This window comes from Megascapheus bottae, chromosome 17 (assembly GCF_031878675.1).
Source record: "Megascapheus bottae isolate mThoBot1 chromosome 17, mThoBot2.hap1, whole genome shotgun sequence".
Lineage (NCBI taxonomy): Eukaryota > Metazoa > Chordata > Mammalia > Rodentia > Geomyidae > Megascapheus > Megascapheus bottae.
In genome coordinates this window covers 30,117,146-30,144,772 of record NC_143525.1, presented here as the reverse complement: position 1 = coordinate 30,144,772, position 27,627 = coordinate 30,117,146, and the positions used below count along the sequence as shown (strand labels likewise).

Sequence of the window (27,627 nt, the reverse complement as noted above, 5' to 3'; positions counted from 1 at the left end):
CTCACTCCTCCCTTTCGCTGCAAAGTCTTCCTGATCTTTACTCCTCTAGCAGGTCCCTCCTCCTTACTCCCACCTCCCAACTTCAAGACACACGCTGATTGCCAGGGTGGGTCAATGGTTAACACTCAGGCAGCTTTATATAAGCCTGCCCCAGGCCACCTGCTGCTGGGCTGCCTCCGGTCCTTCAGTTCTGTGATTTCCAGAGGCGGAGACTGGCAGCCCCGATCAGGCCACACCATGGCCACTTGCTGGCAGGGCCTGTGGGCCTATCGTTCCTATCTGATTGTCTTCTGTCTGCCCATTTTCTTGCTGCCTCTGCCACTCCTCGTCCCCACCAAGGTAAGCACTTGTTGTTCCAGGCACAGGTAACTGCTGGGGTGGAAGGGAAGGGACTGTCTAGGTCAAAGTAGGATAATGCTTAGGACTAACTGCCCCCCAACACTTTCCTCACTTCCTCCACCTTGGAAGGGAGGCTACAATATCTTAGTCTTTAAGACAGCCAAGAGTTGAGGTGTTCGCCCTGATACCTGGGTACCAGGGTCTGCTTGGTACCCAGTGGTGGATGCCTGTGTGAGCTGCTCAGATGCAGTGGAGATGTGCTACTTTCAATGAAAAGCCACTTCCATAAAGGCCATGCAGAAGGGGTAGATGGAGTTAATCTTCCCAGCTGTGGAGAGGAAGGACTCCAAGCACCTGGACAAGACTCAGTGCCAGCGGCGATAGGAAGGGGGAAGGAGGTCAGTGGCCAGGGCTGGACAGGAAAGGGAGTAAGGAAAGAGCAGAAAGCTAGCCTCAGGCAGTTTGTGCCTTCATGAATGTAAGCAGAAAGCGATGGTCACTTGCGATGCCAGGGGCTGGTCTTGCTAGGGCAGGCTGGGGGAGGAGGGGTCTTGCAAGAAGGGACAACAATTACAACCAATACAACCAGGGCACACATCCCAGAGAAGTTATGCCTTGAGCTTTCATTCATTTGCTCCTTCAACTCCTGATCCTGGGCATGTATCTGGGAGCTCCATCCCCCACCTTGTGGGGACAGATCTGTCCCATTTGCAGATAGGAAAAGCTATTTACTCAGTCAGGGACTGGTTTGAGGGAGCTTGGTTCTTCACACTCTTTCAGATTCCTCCATAACAAAAAGAATAGAAAAATTGGAAGTGCAAAATTGGTGTGAGGCTTTGGGAAGAGAATCTTAGATTCTAGCACTTTTCACAGGATAGCTACAGCTGGCAAAACCTACTGCAAAGTGGCAGAGCTTGGAGGGGGTGTGATCTGATCTCCAAAGTTGAAACAAAGTGGTAACTCTGTCCACCTCCCCCAGAACTATCCATGGAGCCTTTAGTTTTCTTTCTTTCTTTCTTTCTTGCTTGCTTGCTTGCTTTCCAGATAGGGAAACTAAAGGAAAGCATTTTTGTTCACAATATTCCCAAAGGGTGAAAATCTGCAGGCAGAGTGACACCATAGCTGTCCCCTGACAACTGGGGACTGATAAAGAGGCTTGGGTGATCTTTTTTTTTTTTAATTTTTTAATTGTTACTATAAAGGTGATGATATCAGTTATGCAAGTCAGGTAACGAATACACTTCTTTTTGGACGATGTCATCGTTCCCTAACTTTCTCCCAGGCCTGTCTGGTCTTTCAAATGACCTTTACCTCTGGCATAAGTTTTGACACTTCTGTAAAAGGAATCTATTAGACATTTTTCTTTTCCCTCCCTCCCTCCCTCCCTCCCTCCCTCCCTCCCTCCCTCCCTTCCTTCCTTCCTTCCTTCCTTCCTTCTCCCTCCTCTCTCCCTCCCTCTCTCTCTCTCTCTCTCTCTCTCTCTCTCTCTCTCTCTCTCTCTCTCTCTCTCTCTCTCTCTCTCTCTCTCTCTCTCTCTCTCTCTCTCTCGTTGTCTGTAGTGGGGCTTGAACTCAGCCAGGGCTCTGTCCTGAGCTTTTTCACTCAAAGCTAGTATCTACCATTTTGAACCATAGCGCAAAGTTTCTGGTGGTTAATTGGAGATAAGAGTCTCAGGGAATTTTCTGCTCCAGCTGGCTTTGAACTATGTTCCTCAAGATCTTAGCCTCCTGAGTGGTTACCATTACAGGTGTGAGCCACCAGTGCCTTGTTAGACAGGTTTTTTGTCTTGTTTTGTTTTTGACAGACTGGTGGCAAAATGCACTTCAGGGTGAGAAGCTGTGACTCTGTGGAAGTGTAAGGTGTTAGGAGCTTCAGCCTTTACCTGCCATTCCTGGTCTTGCTCCTCACCTCTGGTCCATAGACAGTGCCTGCTTCATTTATGAACCAGCCCCCCTGTAGGGCCCCTGGCCACACACCCCATTACTCTTGCCATGATGCGCACTCTCTCTCTCTCTTTCCCTCTCTCTCTGTCTCTCTGTTTCTCTCTTTCTGTCTCTCCCTACTTCACTGTCCCATCAGCATATAACACATCTCATCTTAATATCTCTCAGCTTCAAGTGGGGTGCTGGTGGTTCATTGTCCATAGCCCTCACTACTTAAGAGACTGAGAATTATGGTTTAGAGCCAGCCTGGGGAAGAAACATGTGCGAGACTCTTATCCTCAGTTAACTACAGAAAAAGCTGGAAGTGGAGCTGTGACATAACTAGTAGAATGCCAGCCTTGAGCAAAAACAAAGAAACAACAACAACAACAAAAAAGCAAAAACAAGAGCCCGAGGCCCTGAGTTCAAGCCCCAGTACAGCACATACACATCTGCGCTCGTGCGCACACACATACACACAGGACTGCTCGTCTTAAACTAACGAGACCCCCTCCTTTGCTCATGTTCCTTCCGAGATACTCCCTCATTTCTTACATGCATTCCGGACAGCAAGCTGCGAAGAGTCTGCTTTGCCTTCTTAGTTCAGATTCAACATCCCCATCAACATCTCCTGCCATTCTCACCTTCTCAGCCTCTCAGCAGTGTGTCTATCACAACCTGTCTTCTCTTGACGTTGGTGACACCTTCTAGTTGTCCTCCTACTTCTGGATCTTCCCCCAGCTGCCTCCAGAAGTTGCATTTCCCAGGGGGTCGATTCCCCTCCCCCCCACACCTGCCTTCCACCTCAGGTGAGCTTGTGCACTCTTCTGTTTTAAAAGCATCTCTGTGCCCCCCCCCCCCAGCTCCCCAGACTGTAACACCAACCCTAACCCCTGCACTTCTATTATCCAAATAACCCAAGACGCCTCCTCCATTTGAATATTTTCTTTGTCAACAGCCTACACTTCTAACCATTCAAATCAAAGTCCTGATTGCCATCTCTAGAAGACTCTTCCCACGGGTCTGGCTGAGAAATGTTTTAACCCACTACTTACGATGCTAGCCAAAAACTCAGATCATTCAGGGTGGCTCTCTTTCCTTTACCTCCACATGCACCAGCAGGTCCCAGACACACACTGACCCCAGCACCACGGATGCACCCGAATCACGGTGGACTTACCATCCAATTCACTCATCCTAAGCCAAAACTACACTGTAAAAAAAAAATGCAGTTAAGATTGGATACTGGTGGCTCACATCTGTAATCCTAGTTACTCTGGAGGCTGAGATCTGAAGAATCACTGTCCATAGCCAGCCCAGGCAGTCCACGAGATTCTTATCTTCTTAAATTAAGACTCTTACCAAATGAAGCACAGACAAAGCCAGAAGTGGAGCTGTGTGGCTCAAGCGGTAGAGCGGCACTATCCTTGAGCAAAAGAAGCTCAGGGACAGTGCCTAGGTCCAGAGTACAAGCCCGAGGACTGACAAGAAAAAGAAAGAAGGAATGAGGATCCTTCCCTGAATGTTCATGCCTCTCTCCTGTGGAATCCATTTCCAATGTAGTGCTGTGGCTCTGGCCACCACCATGAGAAGGAAGAATGTCTCAGACGAGGCTGAATGTCTCAGACCTAGGCCCATAATAATGGTTGATGTTTATTGAGTCTATGTACGTGTCTGGAACCAGGCTCAAGGCTTCAAAGCATTAGCTCACTTATTTCTCACAAAAGCCTCTGTGTTCCAATGCAATCACTACTTCTGTCTCCATTGTACAGGCATGTAAACTGAGGCTCTGAGTAGTGAAGTAATTTGCTTACAGTTCCATCTAGGAAAAACAAACTGTCTGGACTGGAGCCTGGTCTTGGCGTTTCTCTAGGTGAGACTGGCCAGGGACGCTGGCCAGTCCTCTTTTAAGCCTCCCTCCTTCATGCCTTCCACCGTCTATCCTTCCAGAGTGTGTGCTCTGGGTCAGGGGCCTTTGGGATAAACACTGATGCTGTATCCTCAGACCAGTGATGATCCTGAGAGGATCTGTGTCTAGGCCACACAGATCCAACAGAAAAAGTTACAGCACTCAGAGGAGGGGCCTGCCCCCCTTCAAAGAAGTCCAGGGGAAAATCTCAAGCCGGTGGTCTTGAAGATCCAGAAGACTAAACCCTGGGAGACATAAGCAGACAACGGTTGAGAAGGAAAGGCACGGGGCTGGAAATAGCAAGGCACAAGGTGGCAATAGCAACAGGCCCTTTGCCATGCTGCTCCCTTTCTGAGAGTCCCAAGCAGTGGGGGACAAGAAGGCCTGAAGCTTTCTTGCTCCTTGCTTCCCCAGCCTTGGAACCACAGGCACCATTTTCAGGCCAGTAACATTACTGTCTGTCATTCCTTCATTTTCTTGTGGGCCCAGTGCACAGAACAGTGTGGCAGGTGCCATTTCATTGTATTAAAGGATAGTCAGGAAGCCGGTGTTTCTGGAGGAAGAGATAGGGAGACACACCAAAAAAAACATGCTGTTCTACCGTGGGCATAATACAGCAGGCGTGGCTGGGACCTGGGGGAAGCTACCCTCAGAGCCAGGCTGAAGACAGACCTCCTAAGGAGAGGACAGTCACCCTAGGACTTGACTGACAGGAAAGAGCCAGTCAGACCCAGCTCTACATGAAGAGCTGTCCAGGCAAAACACACAGCAGGTGCAAAGGGGCAAGTGCACAGGCCGTCTTGGCAATGTGAAGGGATAAACAAAGCCAGGGTTGCTTCAAGGGCCTCAACGAGGACAAGTTTACTTACAGTCAAGTTCAGAAATGGGGTGTGAAGTTGGCCAATGTCAGACCATTTGTTAAAAAAAAAGGTTTCCTAATGGTGCAATGCTAACCAACACAAAGTTTGGTTAACATCATGCTGGTGTTTATTTATTTACTTTTAATTGGGGGCCTGTACTTAGGTTTGAACTCAGGACCTTTTATTCTAGTTTGGCTTTTTCTCTCAAGGATAGAACTTTACACCTCCAATTCTGGCTTTTTGCTGGTTAATTGGGGAATAAAAGTCTCCCTTTTTTTTTTGCACGGGGGGGTGGGGAAGGGCTCTGGGCTGGCTTTGAATTTCAATCCTGCTGCATATTGATGGCTCACACCTGTAATCCTAGCTACTCAGGAGGCTGAGAGGTGAGGATCTTGGTTCGAAGCCAGCCTGGGCACAAAAGACTGTGAGACTTTTTTTTTTTTTTTGCCAGTCCTGGGCTTGAGCTCAGGGCCTGAGCACTGTCCTTGGACTTTCTCAAGGCTAGAGCTCTACCACTTGAGCCTCAGCACCACTTCCGGCTTTTTTCTATGTATGTGGTACCGAGGAATCGAACCTGGGTCTTCATGCATGCTAGGCAAGCACTTTAACCACTAGGCCAAACTCCCGGCCCAAGACTGTGAGACTTTTATCTCCAATTAACCACCAGAAAACCAGAAGTGACAGTGGCTCAAAGTGGTAGAGGGCTAGCTTAAGCTGAAGAGCTCAAGGACAGTGCCCAGGCCCAGAGTTCAGGGCCCATAACAAACAACAACAACAAAAAAACTTGATCCTCAGTTCTCAGCTGCTTCCCAAGTGGCTAGGACTACTATGATATTTATTATAAGACAGAAGGTGGAGAGGTTTCTTAATCAAATTCACCTGCACTGCTAGGATGTACACTAGATATATATACGCAAGCCATTCTAGAATACCAGAGGCAGAGAAAGGCTCAGGTGCTTCACTGAAGACTGTGCAAGGAGTTTGGACCCTCTGTATTTTGAGATTTCCTATTTTTCAGTTGAGAAAGCAGAGTTCAGCGAACAAACTATTGATGTTGGAACTATATGGATATCATTTCAAATCCCCTCTGGAGCATGCTCAGTGGTGCCATGACAGCCTCTTCTAAGATCTCTGATCTCTCTCACCTCCCAGGTTCTGTAGGCATCAGTTTGCCTCAACCTCTGCTTTGTCTGTATCCCAGGTCCCTGAAGAGCACAGAGTAGCCTTGGGCCCTTTGCAGGCCTCACTTCTCTGTAACTCTGTGGTTCTCAAGGTGGGAGTGGGAGGGGGTGAGAGGGGGTTCAGCTGCTCCTTCCTGTGGAGGCAGATCTAGTGGTGATCCATGAGGGGGGGGTGGGGGGGCACTGTGGACCCAAATTTCCTAACCTCTGACTCGGCTGGAGTAGAAGTCAAAGGAGCCAGCTTCCAAGAAGATCCCCGGAATAGATCCCTAACTTGGACTTCGTCCCTGGATTATAAATCATATCTGCTTATCAGCCTCTCCCAGAGACCAGAAGGAATAAGAAAGTAAGGTAGAATCTTCAGCAGCAGTTTCCCGGATACAATCCAGTGGTAAGGCTCAGGGCTGTGGGCAGGATGGCCTTGGCAGGAGAGCATGAGAATGCTTATATTCAAAGCCTGCTTTGTCACTGCTCTTTAATGAGCACAGCAGGCCTGGCTGTGGCCCAAACTGTGATGTCAGGACTCTTTTTCCCACTTTTGTTTTTCTGACACTCAGAGATCCATTTTCTCAGCTCAGCGCTCATATAGTTCCAGGCAACTGAGGTGCAAGAATTACTAAGCTGGGAAGTTCAAGGCTACCCTGGATACATAGACCTGGTCTTAAAAAAAAAAAAAAAAAAAGGTGGGGAGGGGAAGGCCAGGCCCCAGTGGCTCACCCCTGTAATCCTAGCTATTCAGGAAACTGAGATCTGAGGATGGCTATTCAAAGCCAGCCCAGGCAAGAAACTTTGATAGTGTTATCTTTAACCAGTGAAAAAGGTAGGAAGTAGACTTGCTGCTCAAATGATAGGGCACCAAGCTTGAGATAAATTTTAAAAAAAAAGCCCTTAATTCAAGAATACTGGTATAAAAAAGTGAGAATACAAGGCACCCATCATCCCCAATGAGCCTCTTGAGAGTCAGAACACCACAGGAAGAACTGGCTTGCCATGGTCTTTTATGAGCAGTCTCAGAGGCAGACAGGAGCTTAAAAGACTTGAATGGACAAATGGATGGCTTTAAGAGTTCCCTATTGGAAGCCTTTGGCCTAGAGTAGGTATTCAGTAGAGGTGTTCAATGTCTGACTGACTGTGGAAGAATATTTGGTTTTGTTCTTGTTGGTTGTAGGGCTTGAACTCAGGGCCTGGGCAGGGTCCCTCAGTGCTCAAGGCTAACACTCTGCAACTTGAACTGTAGTGCCACTTCTGGTTTTCTGATGATTAATTGGAGATGAGTCTCTGGGGACTTGTCTGCCCAAGCTATCTTTGAACCATGAGCTTTAGATCTCAGCCTCCTGAGTAGCTAGAAGTACAGGTGTGAGTCTCTGGCGCCAGCTTATGTTTGGCTTTTGGTGGTTGGGCTCACACTGGAGGTGAAAGAAGAGAGGAGGGAATAACCTGAGGGAAGTGATGGTCTAAACAAATCCTGACTGTTTAGTGGGACAGTGTAAAACTTTTGTCTTTGGCTCCCGAGCTGGGTGTTGAACTGGACCATTGTCCGCTTTGTGTTTCTAGTTAGTTCACAAACGTATTAGGTATTTGACATCTAAATATTATTCCTGGAAAGGGTATCATCTCCCTGGTATCTCTCTCTCTCTCTCTCTCTCTCTCTCTCTCTCTCTCTCTCTCTCTCTTTGGTGTTGGTTCTGGCTTGAACTCAGGGCATCAAACTTTTGCTTGGCTTTATTTTTGTACTGAGTTGCAGGGCATCCTCAGGCTGCTGAAAGGGTCATTACCAAAACCAAGGCACAAACCCTGAAATTAGAAATTTTTCCTAAGTGATCCTTGCACGCATTTTCTCCCCCTCCCTCCCACCCCCCGAGCATGTGTGGATGGGCACTCTTGCACACACACGCCATGATCCTGGAACTGGAACTCAGGGCCAGGGCACTGTCCCTGAGGTGTTTTGTTTTGTTTTTATTCAAGACTACCACTTGAGCCACTTCTGGCTTTTTTTTTGACAGCTGATGGAAGATGCCCGGTCTGGCTTTGAATGATGATCTTCAGATCTCAGCCTCCTGAGTGGCTAAGGTTACAGACATGAGGCTCCAGTGCCTGGCTGCACACTGTTAAGCTCCGTGGTAGCATCCATGAGTAGTAGTGTTTGTTAGTCGGCTGGTTGAGGATAGAGCTCAGGGCCTCTGAGATGCCAGGCACACAGTCTACCATGAAGCTTCACCTTCATCCCAGCATAGTCATTTAATAACTTACCGCCACAATCACCTCTCTGTCAACCCTTCAAAGGCCTCCCTCACTCCCCTCTGTCCTCTGAGATAAAGTTCCACCTCCCTCCATGAGGCAGACAAGATTCTTTGCAAGTGTACACCACTCCAGAAACACATTGTGGATCTTTTCTGCCTCATTGCATCCCCCCTCCACTTACTCCCTCATTTCAGCTCCTTTTCACTTGCCAAATGAACTCCTACACACCCCTCAGCACCCACACTCAGAATCTCCTCACTGATGGAAGGGAGCTTAAGGCAAGTTCCCTTCTCTAGGCTACAGCGTGCTCCGCAGGCTGACACATACAGTCCCACTTTGTTTCGCAGCCCTGGGAACACATTGCCAGTTGCATCCCTCTTCCCCACCCCCCCCCAATCACTGCCCCTTGCAGGGACAGTAGGGTGGCGGCAGTGACTTGCTCTCCGCCATTCTGTGTCCCCACCCCAGGTTAACCTTCAAACGCCAGGAGGAATGAGCTGTGACGCCCATGCGACTGTGGGCATGTTTGTTGTTGCCTGCCAGCTACAGGCTATCCTGTACCTATTCTGAGTGAAGGCCCTGACGCCTACAGGCCTTGACCTTGCCCATTCCTGCCAGGTACTGAGAGTCCAGAGTCTGTGCTGGATCCTCTGGTTCCTTCGGAATTCATGCAGTTCCCTGGAAACCCTGGAGTTCTCCCAGTGCAGCCCCACCACCTGCTCACAGATAACATTTCACAGCCATACCCGCACTCAGGTGTCTCTCAGCCATTCTTAGTCCTGACACTCAAGTTTCCTTTTCCCTTTTCTTTCTTTCTGTGTTTCTCAAAGCAGATGCTTTCTCCCTTGAGCCACAGTTCCATTTTTGTTGTTTTTCTGGTTAATTCAAGGTGAGAGTCTCATGGATGTTTTCCCCCCTAGGCTGGCTTCAAACCATAATCCACAGATCTCAGATTCTCAGTCACTAGGATTATACGTGGAACCCATCAGCTCTGGAGGGCACTGGTTTTGTTTGTTTATTTTGTTTGCTTCTTTTTTTTCTTTTCCTCCTCCTCTTCCTCCTCCTCCTCCTCCTCCTCCTCCTCCTCCTCCTCTTCTCTGCCTCATTTTTATTTCTTTGGTGTCAGTCCTGGGGCTTGAACTCAGGGCCTGGGTGCTGTTTCTGAGCTTCTTTTGCTCAAGGCTAGCCTTCTACCACTTGAGCCATTTCTAGCCTTTTCTGTTTGTGTGGTACTGAGGGATTGAACCCAGGGCTTCATGCATGCTAGGCAAGCACCCTACCACTGAATCACATTCCCAGTCCTTACCTGGGTTGATGGATATTTTCCCATGTGAAAGATACAAGTTGCCAGCCTTAAGGTTTAGAAGTCCTCTGAGGGCTTATTTCTTCCATCCAGTGCCTACTTTGAGAAGGGTACCATCCAGGCCCCATGTATCAATCTACACAGACACCGAGATCCCCTGAGGGCAGAGACAGACCTACTTCATATATGTCTTCCCAGAGCCTACATTCCTTCACACATCTGTTCTGGGTATTGAGAGTATAGGAAAGAATGCCAGGCTCCCTGGGTATTCTAGCTACCAGAAGTCAGATCCAGAGGATTGTGGTTCAAAGCCAGTCTAGGCTACAAAGCTCATGAGAGTCCATCTCCAAAATAGCTAGCCAAAAAGCCAATCTGGAGACATGGTTCAAGTGGTACTAGTCAAGAAATCAAGCTGAGCAAGGGTGCAAACCCCAATATCTCACCAAACACCAAGAAGAAGAAAGCAGCAGCAGTGACAGCAGCCAGGCTACCTGTTGGGAAAGGCAGAAACACATTTGAACTCTGCTTCCTGGAGAATTCTACAAAATGCTGATACTCATCATTCAGTCCACTAAACTAAATGCAAAGTACAGACTTTACTGAGTGCCTTGTGGAAGAGGTGCAGAAATGGAGATTGTGAAAAATGGGGATTTTTTTTTTTGCCACTACCCCAGAAGCCAAGGGGCTTCCCTGAAAAAGGAATGTTTGAGCTTTGTTCTCAACAATCCATAGACATCAAGGCAGGCAGGAAAAAAGAAGCCAGAGAGATAGATGTGTAAAGGCCCTGTGGCCAGAGGGAGGATGGTATATTTAAGGAAACTGAAGAGGACCAGCAAATGTACTTGCTCAGATTATGAAGAAATGGGGTGTACAGGCTTGGAGGTTTGTGTCTCAGTGGCACACAGTATATACACTACATGCATGAGGCCCTAGGTTCAATCCCCAGAGCCAGGATTGGAGAACAACATCATAACAACAAATAAATGGATAGGTGATCAGGTAACAGTATAATGCCACAGCTGAGGGCCAGGGCTGGCAAGGGGCAGAAGGAAGTAGTGACAGAGAGAAGAGCCACAGCATCTAGGAGAAAACTCTGAGCTTTGAGAGTGACTACTACACATGATGGTCCAGTGAGTAAACAGTGCCCAGGCCTTGTACAGTATAGTAGTCCTGGGCTAGAGGCCAGTATGCAAGCCAGCTGAGTCTTGTGTCAGAGGCTGCCAGCTGAGCTTGACCAACCCAAGCTCCACAGCGCTGAGGAACACCAGGGTGGCCTGGGAGGACAAAACTGACTCCTAAATCATCATTTTTTTAGAGTCAGGAATAGCAACTTTGTAATCAGACATACTAGCGAATGGAGGAGAGAAGGTTTCCAAAATGGCGCCCAGGAGGCTGGCATCTGACTGAGGCTCCCCAACTCAGATCGCCTCAGCTTCAACAAATGTCAACAAGGCAGTTTCTGTCTTTCTCGAATATTGCTTGGAAATGTACAAAATAACATGCAGATTTTCAGAGGAAACCAACTGCTTTGAAATATAAGCATCTAAATATGAAAAAAGAGGAAAAAAAAACCCACCCACATATTACAATTCAGAAGGTCTTGGGAAATGCCTCAGTGGTCAGAGTAGTTGCCTAACAACCCAGAAGTAGATACGTGCCCATATTGGTGTGTTGGAAAGATTAAGCATTAGGGGCTGGGTGTGGTGGTGCACGCCTGTAATCCCAGCTACATAGCAAAGGTAAAAGGATCAAGGTACAAGGACACCCTGGGCAAAAACACAAGATCATATCTGAAAAAATAAGTAAAGCAAAAAGAGTTGGAGTGTAGTTAAAGTACTATAGCACTTACCTAGTAAGCATAAAGCACCACACCCCAACACACAAAACAACCAAAAAAATTCCAGTGCTATAACTACCATAACTTTAAAACAGTTGATAAGTACAAACAGTTATGCTGAAATGTATCCTGAGAAAACAGCAATAAGTGTTCTGGGCAAGTATCCAATAGCTGATAGCCATAATCAAATGTTCAAAATAGAGTAGGTGTGGTAGTGTCCGCCTGTAGTCTCAGCTACTTGAGGGTGAGGGAATCCCCTTTGAATTTAGGCCAATTTGGATAATAATAGCAAGACATGGCTTAAAAAGAAAAGAAAAGACGGGGAGGGAAGGAAGGAAAGAAGGAAAGAGAAATCTGTGACAAATCATTTACAATATTGGTAACAATATAGAGAGATCTGCTCCAATTTAGGATGAGATTATGTCCCAATAATGGCATCACAATTTGATGATATCCTAAATTGAAAATATATTTCTTTAGTGCACGTAACCTGTCAGACATCATAGCTTTGCTCCACTGATTTATACATGCTCAAAACAAAACCACTGGCCGAGAGTTTGGCCTAGTGGTTAAACTGCTTGCCTAGCATGCATGAAGACCTGGGTTTGATTCTTCAGTACCACATACATAGAAAAAAGCCGGAAGTGGTGCTGAGGCTCAAGTGGTAGAGCTCTAGCCTTGAGAAAGTCCAAGGACAGTGCTCAGGCCCTGAGCCCAAGCCCAGGACTGGCAAAAAACAAAACAAAACAAAACAAAACAAAACAAAAAAACCACTGCTGGCAAACAGTCAAATGCAAAGCCTATTTCACAATAAAGCATCAAATGTCTCATGTAATTTATGACAAGGGAAATGAAGACCAAAATGGCCAATGGGTAGTCAGCATCATAGGTAGTTACTGTACATGAGAGTTTCTACTGAGTGCTTATCAGTTTCACAATACCGCAATTAATGTTGAAAAATCATAAACTCAATCAGTGACAAGCAGGGACAGCGTGTGCTATGATTTGGTAGTCTATGTTAATAGCCTTAGTTACATGTTAGTGAATAGATGAAGTAGTTTTCCCAACCAATTTCATGTATCCTCAGAATCTTCCAATACTGCTCCCCCCCACTGAAAAAGAAAAGAAAGAAAAAGCTATGATCCAGCCAAGTTTGGTATTGCACACTTGTAATCCCAGTACTCAGAAGGAGGCTCGTGAGCTTAAAGTCAACTTGGGCTACATAACAAAACTTATGTCTCTAAAAAAAAAAAAGAAAAGTCACGATTGAAGAACAAGTCAGCAAGTTATGCTTCCACCTGACAGACTGCCAGGAGGTGAATGGAAACTCCAGGCCCAAGCCCCCAGGCTCAGTGGAAACTGTGAACTTTGAGACAGGTTTGGAATTTGATCCAGAGACATATATGGAAAAGGATTGGGCCTAGCTGTAAAGGAGAAGGATGAGGAGCCACCTAGCTGTAAAAGGGGTCATTGGTGGGGAGCTACAGGTTGAACACACTGGGAGCTCAGAGGGCCATGGAAATGAGATGGACATAGGGGTCTCAACAATGAGGTGTCTTAGCTTGGCATGGTTAAGGGTGTTTGTCTTTAGTTCCGGCTTCTCAGGAAGCTGAGGCCCAAGCCTAGGAGTTCAAGATCAGTCAGGACCACACAACAAAACTGGCCTTAAAAGAAAGGAAAAGGGAGCTAGGAATGGGGCTTAGTGGTAGAGTGCTTGTCTAGCATTCATGATGTCCTGGGTTCAATTCCTTGGCACCACATAAGAAAATAAATAAAATTAATTTTTTAAAGAACACATTATTGCTTTCTTTTTTGTATTATTATAAAAAAGAAGGAAGGGAGGGAGAGGGGAAGGAAGGAAGGAAGGAAGGAAGGAAGGAAGGAAGGAAGGAAGGAAGGAAAAAAGCCAGATGTCAGGTCATGCCTGTAATCCTAGCTACTCAGGAGGCTGAGATCTGAAGACTGCGGTTCAAAGCTAGCCTGGGCACTAAAGAACACAAGGCTCTTACTCCCAATTAATCACTAGAAAGGGGGAAGTGGGGCTGTGGCGCAGGGGGTAGGGTGGTAGCCTTGAGCTGAATTGCTCAGGGATAGCACTCAGGCCCAGCGTTCAAGCCCCATGATCCATTAAAAAAAACAAAACAAAACAAAAAAAAACGGTTCAGTGTCTTAACAGATCCAGGCAACAGGAAGTGACAGGCGCTGGGAAGATTCAGACCCTGAGCTCTTCCTCCCGACCTGTCACTGGAAGCCTGTGGCTTGAGGCCCCTCTGTGGGAGGTATTAAGTTCAAGGTGGAAGGTAAAAGCTGAGATTCCAAAAGTCAGAGAGCCTGGCTTCCCCACTTACTCTTTATGTGACTTTCTAGGTAAATGTGACATATACCAAGTTTGTTTGCAACAAGGAAATGTGGAGCAGAGGATGGCAATGAACAGTCTCAAGCCATTTCTCCTCTTCCTCCCCCTCCTCCTCTTGCCCCTCCTCCTCCTCCTGTCCCTTCTCTTTCTTCTCCTGTGCTGGTCCTAGGGCTTGAACTTAGTGTCAGGGCACTGTCCCTGAGCTTTATTCACCCAACACTAGCACTCTACCACAGATTCACTTCCAGCTTTTTAGTGGTTCATTGGAGACGAGCGTCTCATGGGCTTTCCTGCCCAAGCTGCCTTTGAACTGTAATCCTCACATCTCAGCCTCCTGAATAGCTAGGGTGAGAGTTATGAGCCACTGGCACCTGGTTCAGTTCAGTCTTCTTGAATCAGGACAATGATCATTTAAACCAGCCTCTCTCCTCTGTCTGGTGAGGGTTCTAGGTGAGGAACGCCATGTTCCAGAGGGTCCAGCATGCCCTTGGCCCATGCAATGGGTGAGGAATCAGGCCATGCAGTCCCTGCAGGTGAAGGAGCACCTGCATCAGCAGAATCTAGCTGTGGGAGGAGGGGCTGGATTTCTGGGTTGAGACTCAAGGCGGGGCCCAACCCCAGAGTTGAATGAGTTCAAGTCCAGGTTAAGAAGGAGCAGAAGTTTAATGGCAAAGAAAGCTTTCTGCAGACTGACTGAGCTCTGCGGTGGGGCTGCGCACTGCACAATCTGGGGACACCTTCATATCTACTGCCAGGCCAGGCTCTCAGGAAGTCCTTACAGTTATGCCATCCAGCTGCCCTCCCTGAGTGCCCACCTAGGCTTTGCCACTCCCTAGTTCTCTGACCTCCAGCAAGCTGCTTATTCTTGGGGGCATTTTTCTGAAGTGGGACCACCACGCCTACCTTAATGGCTCCTAAAGGTTGCCCAAGGAATGGCAGTGACCTCTGCCTTTCCCAAGGGCTTGCTTCCTGAGCTTTAGGGTGCTGAAAGGTGAAGTGCTAAGGGATGAGCCCGAGCTACCCCTGTAGTGGGAAGGACCAGGCAATTGACAGATATGAGGGGAGGGGCTCTAGCACGTGATCCAACTGATCCCTTCCTGCTGCCTCTTCCTGTGACCCAGTGGACAGTGCCTCTCCCCAGGCCTCCTCGGGCTAATGATTCCCCAGCCCTAGAGGAGGCTTGGGCAAGGTAGTGGATCCCTGACATCTGGGCTATCTAGTTTTCCATTCCTGCCCCAGTCTAGACTTAAGGGCAGATTTCTCTGGACTTCAGGGCCTTATAAGGGTGAAAGGGGGGCTTCTGGTACCCCAAAGACTGTGCTTCAGGGTTAGCCCACAATTCCCAGCACTAAGTAGAGATGGGGGAAATCAGTCTGTCCGTCTAAAAGGCATCACTAGGAATGGTGTCGCACAATGGTAGGGCTAGAATTACCTGGAAAGGTGATTCTCCACCTTCCCAAAACTTTCTAAAGATTCATTTCATTTGTTCATTCAAGCAGGATTTTCTCTGAAGTCTGCTAGTCCTGGGATCTGAGGATCCACCCAACAATCTCTATCCTGGAACTCATCTCCTAGAGAGACTAATAATTGTGTGTGTGTGTGTGTGTGTGTGTGTGTGTGTGTTTATACTGGTCCTGGGGTTTGAACTCAGGGCCTGGATGCTGTCCCGGAGCTGTTATGCTCAAGCTAGCCCTCTACCGCTTGAGCCACAGCTCATTTTCAGTGGTACATTAGAGATGAGAGTCTCAAGGATGGATCTCATCCCCCTAAGTAGCTAAGATTACAGTCATGAGCCATGGCAGCCAGCTATAATTTATCATTTTATAAGCTGTGACGAAAGCCAAGTAGCAGGCAAGAGTTCACATTATCCAGGTCCCACTTGCTTCTCCCTTGGGCAGCCGTGACCTCATCTCAGAACCTTCACCCAGAGCCCTCTCCCTGTAAGAGCCTGGAGCTGGTAGGGGCTTGGGTTCCAAGGCCAAAGCCAAGGTGGTGAGTGCCTTGCTTTGTTTCATCTTTTCATTTGGGGATGGGACCTTGGGTATGGAAGACACGGACTCTCTCCCAGGCTGGTATGAATGGCCTGGTTTCTCTTAGGACTGGGTAAGACTCTGGAACACGCCTGTTTCATCCAATTCCTCTACTGCTGCCCTCTCCCCACCTCTCTCCCACCCACAGGAAGCCAACTGTGCCTACACCATCATCCTCATGGCCCTCTTCTGGTGCACTGAGGCTCTACCTCTGGCCGTCACAGCCTTCCTTCCCATCATCCTGTTCCCGCTCATGGGCATCATGGACGCCTCCGAGGTGAGTCCCACCACCTACAGGAACAGGGCCTCCTGGCAAGGGGTGGTTGGGTGTCTTCAGAGGGCCCCCAGTGGTCAAGAAGCCTCATCATAGACAGAGTGCTTGGAAGAGGGGGCCCTGCCTTGACAGGGCCAGCCTGAAGACAGAGGACAAACACTAGAGATGTGACCATGACAGAGTTCATTCCAGGGGGAAGTGCTTGAGCTTCCCATGGAGTCTAGGTGCTGGACAAGGACCTTAGAAGCCAGCTTAGAAAACAGCTGAGGTGTGTTGGCTCACACCTATAGCTCTGACACTCAGGAGGCTGAGGCCGGAGGATTGTAAGTTCAAGGGCAGCCTGTCTCTTTGTGTGCATGGGAGGGGGGCGCTTGAACTTAGGGTCTAGGCACTGTCCCTTTGCTTTTTTGATCAAGGCCAGTACTCTATCACTTGAACCACAGTTCCATTTCCAGTTCTTGTTGTATATTTTTGCTGGGTAATTGGATATAAAAGTCTCCTTCTCGGGTTGGGATGTAGGTAGCTCAGAGGAGAAGCACTTGTCTAGCAAGTGCCATGTCCTGGGTTCAATTCCCAGTACAACCTCCCCCCACCCCGAACAAAAGAAAATAAAGAGAAAAATATAGCTTAGCAAAAAGGAAAGAAAGAAAGTCTTCTGGAGCTGGCTTCAAACCTCAATCCTCAGATCTCAGCTTTCTGAGTAGCTAGGATGGCTGTCAGAATCCACCAGCATCCAGTGTTCAATCTTTTTATTAAAACAATAACAACAATAATAGTTATGAATTAATTCCTTGGTATCCCCAGAAATCCTCTCCCTTAGATAGCAAAATCCCAGGGTGCTCCTGTCCCTTACATAAAATGACCCAGCACTTTCACATCACCTATGCACATCTCCTTATGCTTAAAACCACCTCTAGATTACTTTTACCTAGTATAATGTAAATCGTTGTTAGACTTTGTCTAAGGAATAAAATGGGGGAGAGTCTGTATGTGTTCAGTGTAGATGCAATCCCCCCACACACACCAGTATTTTCCATTAAAGTTTAATTGTATCCTTGGAAGTAGACCCTATGGTCACAGACCCCACAGATATGGAAGGAAGACTGGGTACTTCTAGTTCAGTGAATCAGCACCAGAGTTCTTTTGAGGGCTGGGTAAAACATATGTAGCTACTAGGTCTTATACTTGAGTTTCTGACTCAGTAGCTCTCGGGTAGATTTCAGCATTTCATTCCTTTTTATTTATTTATTTTCTCAGATAGTGTCTCACTATGGGGTTGAGGTTGTTCTCAACCTCCAGAGTGCTGGGATTACAACCAGTCACTACCACACCGGGATAAGCATTTCATTTCTATCCAGTTCCAGGCCTAGGAACCACATGTACAAAAACGTGCCTCTAGGGCCGGGAGATTGGCCTAGTGGTTAAAGTGCTTGCCTAGCATGCACGAAGACCCAGGTTCGATTCCTCAGTACCACATACATAGAAAAAAAAAGCCAGAAGTGGTGCTGAGGCTCAAGTGGTAGTGCTCTGGCCTTGAGAAAGTCCAAGGACAGTGCTCAGGCCCTGAGCTCAAACCCAGGACTGGCCAAAAAAAAAGATTAAAAAAAAAAACGTGCCTCTACTTTCTAGAAAGAGCAGCTGCCTGGCTGGAAGTCTGAATGAAATCAAGCTTGAACGCCTCCCTCCTCCACCTTGAGAGGAGAAAGAGGGCCCTTAGAAAAGAGGGAACAAGGGGGTTGGATGTGTGGCTCAGATTGTGGGGTACCAGCCAAACAGCAAACGCATCAGATACTGACTTTGAGTCCTAGTCTCAGACAAAATAAACAAAAAGAACAGGGATCCAAGCACTCTTCTTTGTGGTTCACATCTTAGTCCTAGCTAAGCAGGAGGCTGAGATCTGAGCCTCAAGGTTTGGATGCAGCCTAGGCAGGCACACCTAAGAGACGCTCATCTCCATCTTTCGGTACAATGCTGAAAGTGTGGTTTGCGCTCACCCAGGCACTTTGTCTCCCACGTTGCGGGACACCAGTGGCTGAACCCTGTAATCCCAGTTACTGGGGAGACTGGGATCTGAGGATTGATGCCCAAAGGAGCTTGGGCAGGAGAGCCCGTGACTCTTACCTCCAACCCACCACCCCAAAGCCATAACTAAGCCTTGAGGGCGAGCGCAAGGACACACGTGCACGCATGCGCGCACAGCCACCGGCCTCGTGGGAAACTCCAGCCACCTTCCCAGCGTCTCAGACCTGTCCCCCCCGCCCCAGGTCTGCATAGAGTACCTCAAGGACACCAACGTCCTGTTCATCGGGGGGCTCCTGGTGGCCATCGCGGTGGAGCACTGGAACCTGCACAAACGCATCGCCCTCCAGGTGCTCCTGGTTATCGGGGTGCGGCCTGCCATGTGAGTCCCCACACCCAGACCCGGGGTCGTGCGGTCCCCGGAGGGAGACGAGAACCACAGGGTGGCCACGTGTCCGTTCCCTAGGCTGATCCTGGGCTTCATGTCGGTCACGGCCTTCCTGTCCATGTGGATCAGCAACACAGCTACCACCGCCATGATGGTGCCCATTGCGCATGCGGTGCTGGAGCAGCTGCACTCGACGAAGAAGGACGTGGAGGAGGGCACCGACAATCCCAGCTTCGAACTCCAGGAATCCAGTCCCGAGAAGGATGGGATCAAGCTTGGTAAGAGAGGAGGAAGACCCTGCCCCAATCTCTCCATTCCCTGGGGAAGACCTGGTTGGCATGGTGGGAGATCTGCTTATTCTAGATTGCCTGGAACTTCCCTGGCTTTTGTGGCTGTTGTTGTGTAATTAATTCATTATTGTCATCATCACCATGATCATTATTATTACCAATCTTGGGGCTTGAATTCAGAGCCTGGGCCCCCGACCCTAAGCTTCTTTTACCCAAGGCTTGTACTAAGACTTGAACCACAGTGCCACTCTGTGCTTTCTCAGAGTAGTTTATTGGAGATAAGAGTTAAGAAATGTTCTGCCCAGGCTGGTTTTGAACCACGATCCTTATATCTCAATCTGAGCAGCTAAGATTACAGACATGAGGCACCAAGGCCCAGCTTGGCTTTTTGTTACTTAATTTAATTTAGGGCCTACATTAGGGCTTGAATTCAGATTCAGGGCACCATCCCTTAGTTCTCTTTGCTCAAGACTGGCAATTACCACAAATCACAGCTCCACGGCTAGCTTTTTGCTTGCTAATTGCCGATGAGAGTCTCACTGACTCTCCTCTTCAGGCTGGTTTGGAATCGTGGTTTTCAGATCTCAGCCTCTTGAATAGCTAGGATTACAGGAGTGCCAGCTTCCCTGGTTTTAAAATGCCAAGATCCACAGGCTGGGGATGTAGATTCAATCTCCATCATAAATAACATAAAATGAAACAACACAGGTTATATATTAGGAATTTTCCCCTAGTCCTAGGCCATCCAAGAAGCTTTGGTCACTCTAGCAAGAAGAATTGCAGTCAGGACAAGCTTCCATCCTTCCTGCCTGGTTTAGATAATCCTCTTCTCTCTGATTCTCAGCTTCAAGACAGACAGAATCAGATTGTGATGGCTGAGAGTACTCTCAGCCTCAGGCTCCAGGAAGTGCTGAGCCCACTCAGATCCTGGATCTAGCCATATTCCCATGTCCCGACCTGATGTCTCCCTTGTTTCCAGATAATGGCGAAGTCACACCTGCTTCTTTGGAACAGAAGTCTCCGAAGAGCCAGGAGCAGATCCGCTTCACCCAGGGCATGAGCCTGTGTATCTGCTACTCAGCCAGCATCGGGGGCATCGCCACGCTGACCGGCACCACCCCCAACCTGGTGCTGCAAGGCCAAGTGGACGCGTGAGTGTCAGAACGTGTGGGGGAATGTGACAGGGGTGGGGGGGTGCATTCTCACTGGGGGGCAATTGGGCCAGATAATCACCAAGGAAATGTCATACATTAGCCTATGTTCCTTCAGGCTCTTCCCACAAAACCCCAAAGTGGTGAACTTTGCCTCCTGGTTCGGCTTTGCCTTTCCCACCATGATCATTTTGCTGCTTCTGGCCTGGCTGTGGCTGCAGGTTCTCTTCCTGGGTTTCAAGTAAGTGCTGGAACAAAAAAGAGCAGCCCAGGTCCCTGCTCAGACCCCTGGGAGTTTCTGGTTGGGTTCAGATGTGGAAAGCAACCATGCCCATGAGAAGGCCTCTTCTTCCCGGAGCCTCTCTGTGTACTTGGCTTCCATTTCAGGGCACTAAAAGAAGGAGATCACGGCCAGGAGTTTTGCCTAGTGTTTAAGTGCTTGCCTAGCATGCATGAAGACCCGGGTTCGATTCCTCAGTACCACATACATAGGAAAAAAGCCGGAAGTGGTGCTGAGGCTCAAGTGGTAGAGCTCTAGCCTTGAGAAAGTCCAAGGACAGTGCTCAGGCCCTGAGCCCAAGCCCAAGACTGGCAAAAAAAAAAAAAAAAAAAAAAAAAAGAAGGAGATCACTACCCCAACCACCAGATTGAGTCTCATGGAGTGATCCTAACTAGATTTGCCAGTGCTGGGATTAAAGTGCTTGTCTACTTTTACCCAGCTAAAGACCACTCACAAAGAGCTCCATGATCCTCAGCTAGGTGCTAAGGAATGTACACTGAGTGTGATCAGTCCTAGAAGCATGCCTGGCCCTGTAGTAGGCACCAATAATATTAGGTGTCAGGTGTCAGGCAAAGTTCCTGTCCCTGTAGCTTGCCGACTGATAGATGATGATATCGTGGATGTCAGGGCAAAGGGGAGTACCTGCACAGAGGGGATTCCAGAAGGCTCCTGGAGGAGGTAATGTCTGAGTTGGGCTATGTCAGTACTGAGGTTTGAACTCAGAGCCTGTGCTTTCCCTTAGCTTGTTTGCTCAAGGCTGATTCTCTCCCACTTGAGCCACACCTCCTCTTCTAGCTTTTTGCTGGTTAGTTGAAGATGGGAGTCTTTGGAGTTTTTGACCTGCCCAGATTGATTTCAGACCACAAACTTCAGAACAGCTCCTGAACAGCTAGGATTACAGGCAGGAACCACCGGTGCTTGACTTGAACTAACTCTTGCAAGACTAAAAGAAGTCATACATAAAGACATTTTAGATAGACAGAATAACTCCCAAAGTCCAGAGGCAAAAAAGTGTCCAGTAAGATTGAGGGAACTCTGGCTCGGGGGGGGGGGGGTGGGAGGGGTTAAACACAAAGAGTAAAAATGGAGTATAAGGATATGAAGCTCAAAAGAGGGGGGGGGTGGTTCATAGAGGATCTCATCTCATGTATTACCTAAGGAGTTGGAATCCTGTGCTTGAAACCAAATATAATAGGTAGAGCGCATTTCTACTCTCAACCCTGGAATACTCTGGAAGATCGTTGGAGACCCTGCTAAGGCTGAAAGTCAGGCTATGATTGATTGGTGATATCTGCTGTGCATACAGAACCAAAGTGGCGGCATGTATGTTACTGCGGTATAATTTATTCTTCGCACTGCCTTCCCAGACAGAGGGGAGCCATGGCAAGTTGTTCAGCATTGTTGCTGTACTTTGGACAAATTCCTTGGACAGATGCAAAGAGGTTGGGTTAAGGCTGAGGAATGGTTAAAGGTAAAGTAGTGATTGAAGAGATCAGCACGAGCCAGGCATCTTAGAGGTGTCAAAGATGTGTGACGCTTGATCTTTGCCCTTGAAGAACTCTTAGTCCAGGAGGGGAGGGGAGATTCAGGTAAGTAAAAGTTAAATGTCAACAGGAGTTAGGTAAGCAGTACAAGGAAGTGGACCCCAGCCTCCTCTGACACGAAGGACAATATGGGTGGGGCTTGAGGCGTCAGGGAGTACCCAGAGATAGGCAGGAGGGAAGAAAGGTTTTCCTGGAAAGCTGCTAAGGAGAGGAGCCATGAGTCAGGGCCTAGAAAAGGCCAGGGATCAGGACAACTAGATTCTCCTCAGCCTAGATAAGAGAAGGCTTAGCATGAAAGGGAACTTGGGAGAAAGAAGTTATCAGAGCAGATGGAACAGATCCAAGCAAGGGAAGCCAGCCTACTAAACTAGAGCCATGGCCCCTCCAAATTATTTTTGGCCAATTCTGGGGCTTGAACTCAAGGCCTGGGCACTGTCCTTAAGCTTTTTTAAGGCTAGCATTCTACCACTTGAGCCACAGCACCACTTCTAGCTTTTTCTGTGTATGTAGTACTGAGAAATCGAACCCAGGGCTTCATACATGTGTATGTGGTACTGAGGAATGGAACCTGGGTCTTCGTGCATGCTAGGCAAGCACTCTACCACAGCCCCTCTTGGAGTCTTGTTTGTTTTGTGCCAGTATCCAGAGCTTGCACTCAGGGCATGGCAGCTGTCCTTTAACTTTATTACTCAAGGATAGTGCTCTACTTGAGCCACAGCTTCACTTTTTATTTTCTTGGTAGCTAATTGGTATTAAAAATCTGTTGGACCTGGGCTGGGAGTTTGGCCTAGTGGTAGAGTGTTTACCTAGTATGCACGAAGACCCAGCTTCCATTCCTCAGTACCACATATATAGAAAAAGCTGGAAGTGGTGCTGTGGCTAAAGTGGTGGGGTTCTAACCTTGAGAAAAAGCCCAAGGACAGTGCTCAGGCCCTGAGCTCAAGCCCAGGACTGGCAACAAAACAAAACAAAACAAAACAACTGGACTTTTCTGCCCAGAATGCCTTGATCCTCAGATCTCAGCCTCCTGAGTAGCTGGGATTACAGGTGTGAGCCACCACTCTTGAATTCTTCTTGAGAAGTAGGGGGAACCAGGGCTTGATGCCAATATGGCCTCGTTAGACCTCAGCCTTTACTTTGAAGCATCTTGCCCCTGCCCAGTTCAAATCCCTCAGGAGCTACATCTGTCCTCTGCCTGCAGCTTCCGGAAGAACTTTGGCTTTGGAGACCAGGAGCAGGAGCAAAAGCAAGCAGCCTTTCAAGTCATTCGGACCCAGTACAAGCTGTTGGGCCCTATGAGTTTTGCGGAAAAGGCAATCACTATTCTCTTTGTCGCCCTGGTGGTGCTCTGGTTCACTCGGGAGCCGGGCTTCTTCACTGGCTGGGGTAACCTGGCTTTTGCTAATGATAAGGGGGAAAGGTAAGCGGCTAGTGGGAAAGGAGGGGAGCTCTGTAGGGCTCAGTGCTGGGGAAAGAGAGAAGGAAGCCAGGGCCCTGATTGCAGACCCAGAGATAACTTGGTAGAGGGATCCACCAGGCATGTCTGTGGAAGGAGATTCTTCTCCATCGCTTTGGTGACCCTGAGCCACTAAGCCTGCCCTCCCTGCCCCACCCGCAGCATGGCATCCGATGGAACAGTGGCCATCTTCATCAGTATCATTATGTTCATCATGCCTTCTAAAATCCCAGGGCTGACCCAGGACCCAGGTAAGCGCCTGGCTGGGGGCAGAGGAGGGTATCCAGACATCTCCCTACCTTCAGGCAGACTCTTGACCACGCTTGGCAGGAGTAAACAGAGCCTAGAAAGACTAAGGTGACCTGCCGTGGATACAGGTAGTTGGGTACAAAATCTGGGGTGTTACAGAAGCAAAGGACCCTTCCTGCATGCATTAAGCTTCCAAAGGATCCCTCCACTCAGGGAGGCCCCCATGGAGAGGGAGGGAAAGCCCGCAGGCTCTCAGTGACCCACCTTCTCTGCTTGGGAATAGACAAGCCAGGAAAGTTGAAGGCCCCTCCCGCCCTCCTCACCTGGAAGACAGTGAATGAGAAGATGCCATGGAATATAGTGTTCTTGCTGGGTGGTGGCTTTGCCCTGGCCAAAGGCAGTGAGGTGAGATATCTCAGGCCCCTCGCTTTCTGAGGGAAACCCTGCATCTAAAAGCACAGATTGTGCCACAGAAGGGAGAAATGATCCCCACTTTTAGGATCCCCTGTGGTAGGCAAAGCCTGAAGGGTTGTAATGGGAGATTCCATTCAAGGGAGAAGGAAGACACACAAAAATCCTAGGGACCTCTCCCCAGCAAGATTCTCAGAGCCAACGAGAAGATAAGATTCTCTGGTGGGTGGGTCCTGCTATGAGCAGTTAACCTGGCCTCACAGTGACCTCTTTGCCAGTCCCTCACCCAGGTCAGAGAATTCCCCAGCACCCAAGTAACCGACTTTGAATTCAATACAATGTCTTCTGTGGCCACCAGGGAGCGCCCTAACCACAGCCAGGGTCTGAGGACCAGGTCATCTAGCTATAGAGCCTATAGAACAAACGCATGGTTCTGTCATCGCATAGACGGCTGCCATAGGTCAGGGATCAGGGCAGGGGACTCCTGGGTCTGTGGTTAGTTCATCCACAGATCACTAAACTCCTAGTCGGTGTGTGGCAGCATGGAGCAAGCTCCCAGTGCTCTTCACACAGCACTAGCAGTAGGGCCTTACAGCCTGGCACGCTGGCATTCACAGTACCAGGCTTCAGCGCTTTTTCCCCACTGTGAGCTGCCCACCTTGTCAGTCTCTTCCTAGCCCCTCAGCCCCCCTCCCCACTTTCCCTCCCTGCCAGAAACAGGATCCCCCCTGGCCCTAACCCAGTGGATAGAAAAGGGAAAGCGTGGAAGGGATGATGGGGGTGAATGAGGATAAAGGGGTTTTATTCCCATCAGGCCCCAGATTTCCCAAGGGCGCCCTCGCCTCACCCCCACAGTTTCTCCTTGGAGGCTCCATTCCCCATTTAGAGCAGCAGAGCCCCCTTCTAGCTGTCGCCTTCAGAGTCTCTGACTCTGGAGGTTACAGAGTGGGCAAAAGCAGGGTCCTCCCAAAATCCTCCAGGAGCAGAGGTCTGGCAGCGGGGCAGGCTCCCCACAACCCTGCCTCACATGCACAGATCCTCTCTATCCTCAGCAATCAGGCCTGTCTGCATGGCTGGGAGACAAACTGACCCCACTTCAGAATGTGCCACCTCCTGCCACCGCCCTCATCCTCTGCCTCCTGGTTGCCACCTTCACGGAGTGCACTAGCAACGTGGCTACCACCACTCTCTTCTTGCCTATCCTGGCCTCCATGGTGAGCAAAGCCTGCAGAAACACCTCCTCCAGGCAGTCTGCCTGCTTCCCCCTCCAGGGCTTCTGTCTGACCAAGCAGAGTAGCCTGTCTGTCTGTACCTCCTTCTTGTCTGTCCTGGATGGGACTCCTGAGTCTCCATCCTATTCCAGGTTTTGAGACCTTGGGCCCCAAAGTCTTCTGGCTCCTGAGTCACCCCTCCCTTGGGTGACATCACTCTGAGAGAATCCCAGTTTGCCTCCCTGTGCCTCACCCACCTCCCCGCCCCAGTCCCCTGTTCTGGTCATTCCAGAGGTGATGGGGTAAAATTGCTCCCTGGAGCGTCCCCAACCCCTTCCTCACCAGGCAAAATCCCAAAGCCTTTGATGACGCCGCCCCAGCCCCTTTGAGATGGGTTTTATGGGCCCCTCCCCACACTCCACCTCACTGGGCAGGGCTGACACTCACACCCTCCAGAGAGGTCCAGGGCCCTTCCCAGGTCACCCTAGTGCTTTCTGGCCCCAGCTGTGGGTTCACGACCAGAGAGTGTGGAGGGGGGCGGGGCTGTCCTCCCTCCCTCCAAGCAAGGAAGCAGGAGAACTGGGGGGAGGTGTCACACCTGCCTTTAAGATGGGACCCCATCAGCTATTGTCCCTCTCCAGGCTCAGGCCATCTGCCTCCACCCACTCTATGTCATGCTGCCCTGCACCCTGTCTGCCTCCCTGGCCTTCATGCTTCCTGTTGCCACCCCTCCCAACGCCATCGTCTTCTCTTTTGGGGGCCTCAAAGTATCTGACATGGTGAGTGGCCAGCAGGAAGACTTAAATACCCCCCAAATCCTGTTCCTACTCTGTCTTTCCATCTCCATGAAACCAGCTGGAAGGCCCTGGGACTCTTCAAGCAGAAATGGGGCCCTGTGTGACTGAGGATCCAGTAGGGGAGGTTGGGATGTGACCCCTAAATGGAGCTTCTTTAAGTCCTACAGTCCCAGATTACAAGGATTGAGAGGAGGCATGAAGAAGGTCCAGACACCCAAGCACCCCCACTTAGAGAAAACAAAACTCCCTATTGGCAGGTGCAGTAAAACAAGCAGTCAGGGCATTGTGTGGTGCTGCAGATTAGACCAAAGGTAGGACTTCCAGGGAGTGTTTTGCTAATGGAAGGCCTCCTAAGTTTACCTGGTACCTGTAGGCTGGGCATGGGGGGCTCTATGGCTACCTGGTCACCTGGCTGTCCTCCCACAGGCACGTGCAGGATTCCTGCTCAACATTATTGGGGTCCTGGTGATCACACTGGCCATCAACAGCTGGAGTATCCCCATCTTCAGCCTGAACACCTTCCCTTCCTGGGCTCATTCCAACATGAGCCAGTGCCTTCTCCCAGCAGCCAACTCCACTATGTCCACGCCCTGAGAGGGCTCAGGGGGTATGGCCGGCCATGTCCAGGAAAAACCCGTCTGTTCTACTCCTCCGAGCCAGGAAGGGGATGCCCCAGAGCTCCAAGTCCTGGGTCCAAGGCGGAGGGAAAGGTTCATGGTGTGTGTGTGTGTGTGTGTGTGTGTGTGTGTGTGTGTGTGTGTGTGAGAGAGAGAGAGAGAGAGAGAGAGAGAGAGAGAGAGAGAGAGAGAGACAGAGAGAAACATGCTATAAAGGAGCAGTGTGAGCCTGATCTCCAGTATGTAGGAGGAAAATGTGTGTGTGTGTGTGTGTGTGTGTGTGTGTGTGTGCAAGGGTTGGTGTGTCCAGGCGTGTCTCAGGGGGTTTTGTGTGTGTGTGTGTGTGTGTGTGTGTGTGTGTCCCTGAAAACCCCAGCATGCCCTTCTTCGTCTTCCCAGATCCCTTTGCACTGTATTTATTAAAATCCAGGTTAGAGCACCGCGGGCACAGCCTGCCCTGGGCACAGCCTCTGGGACAGGCCCAGCACACTGAGGTCCCCCCAGCCTCTCAGGGATTATTGGGGGAACTTCAGATGTTTAGCCACATTAAAGTCTTTTTCAATAGAGTCTGGGGAAGTCCTTCCAGGCATGTTCTCTGGAGCGGGTTCATGGTATGGCTAGGTTGGAGTGGATGGAGGGGGACCCTGGCCTCTGTCTTGTCTGCCGGCCCCCCTTGCACCCCCCCTCCGCACACCCACAGGAGATGGTAATGTTGGAAACCCCTGCCAGGCTGTTTGGAGTGGGCGCAGCCACCCAGGAAAGCAGCCCTGACGTCACCAGCAGGCTAATTGGGAGTTGCCAGTCCCTGCGTGCCTTTGGGAAAATGTGTCTCCTGGTTCCCAGAGCACTCCCTGCACATTTACATAAAACCCGCTGCCCCTGCCAATTCCTCACCGACCCTTCCTCCAGCTGGAAAAACCAGTCCCTCGACACCAGAGGAGGCAGACTGACCCATGCTGGAT

General features: G+C 49.4%; 1 protein-coding gene across 2 annotated transcripts; it reads left to right on the top strand.

Moving 5' to 3' along the window:
• Positions 1-180: 180 nt before the first annotated feature.
• Slc13a2 (solute carrier family 13 member 2) lies at positions 181-27,227 on the top strand. Of its 2 annotated transcripts, XM_090350609.1 has the most exons (12): positions 181-339; positions 16,127-16,255; positions 18,517-18,653; positions 18,738-18,937; positions 19,929-20,100; positions 20,219-20,341; positions 23,126-23,344; positions 23,543-23,631; positions 23,913-24,034; positions 25,093-25,254; positions 25,893-26,030; positions 26,475-27,227. In XM_090350609.1, the coding sequence occupies exons 1-12, from the start codon at positions 238-240 to the stop codon at positions 26,640-26,642; spliced, it is 1,761 nt and encodes a 586-aa protein (XP_090206735.1). In that variant the 5' UTR covers positions 181-237; the 3' UTR covers positions 26,643-27,227. The 2 variants fall into 2 exon arrangements, with proteins under 2 accessions (XP_090206735.1, XP_090206737.1); XM_090350611.1 differs by lacking the exon at positions 25,893-26,030.
• Positions 27,228-27,627: the final 400 nt, after the last annotated feature.

What these genes read in the sequence shown, in the direction of transcription:
- Slc13a2 (XM_090350609.1), top strand. Translation starts at nt 238, where the DNA reads ATGGCCACTTGCTGGCAGGGCCTGTGGGCCTATCGTTCCTATCTGATT. An exon ending in CACTCCTCGTCCCCACCAAG is followed by an intron (nt 340 to 16,126) that starts GTAAGCACTTGT and finishes TCCCACCCACAG; the next exon opens with GAAGCCAACTGTGCCTACAC. An exon ending in GCTAATGATAAGGGGGAAAG is followed by an intron (nt 23,345 to 23,542) that starts GTAAGCGGCTAG and finishes CCCCACCCGCAG; the next exon opens with CATGGCATCCGATGGAACAG.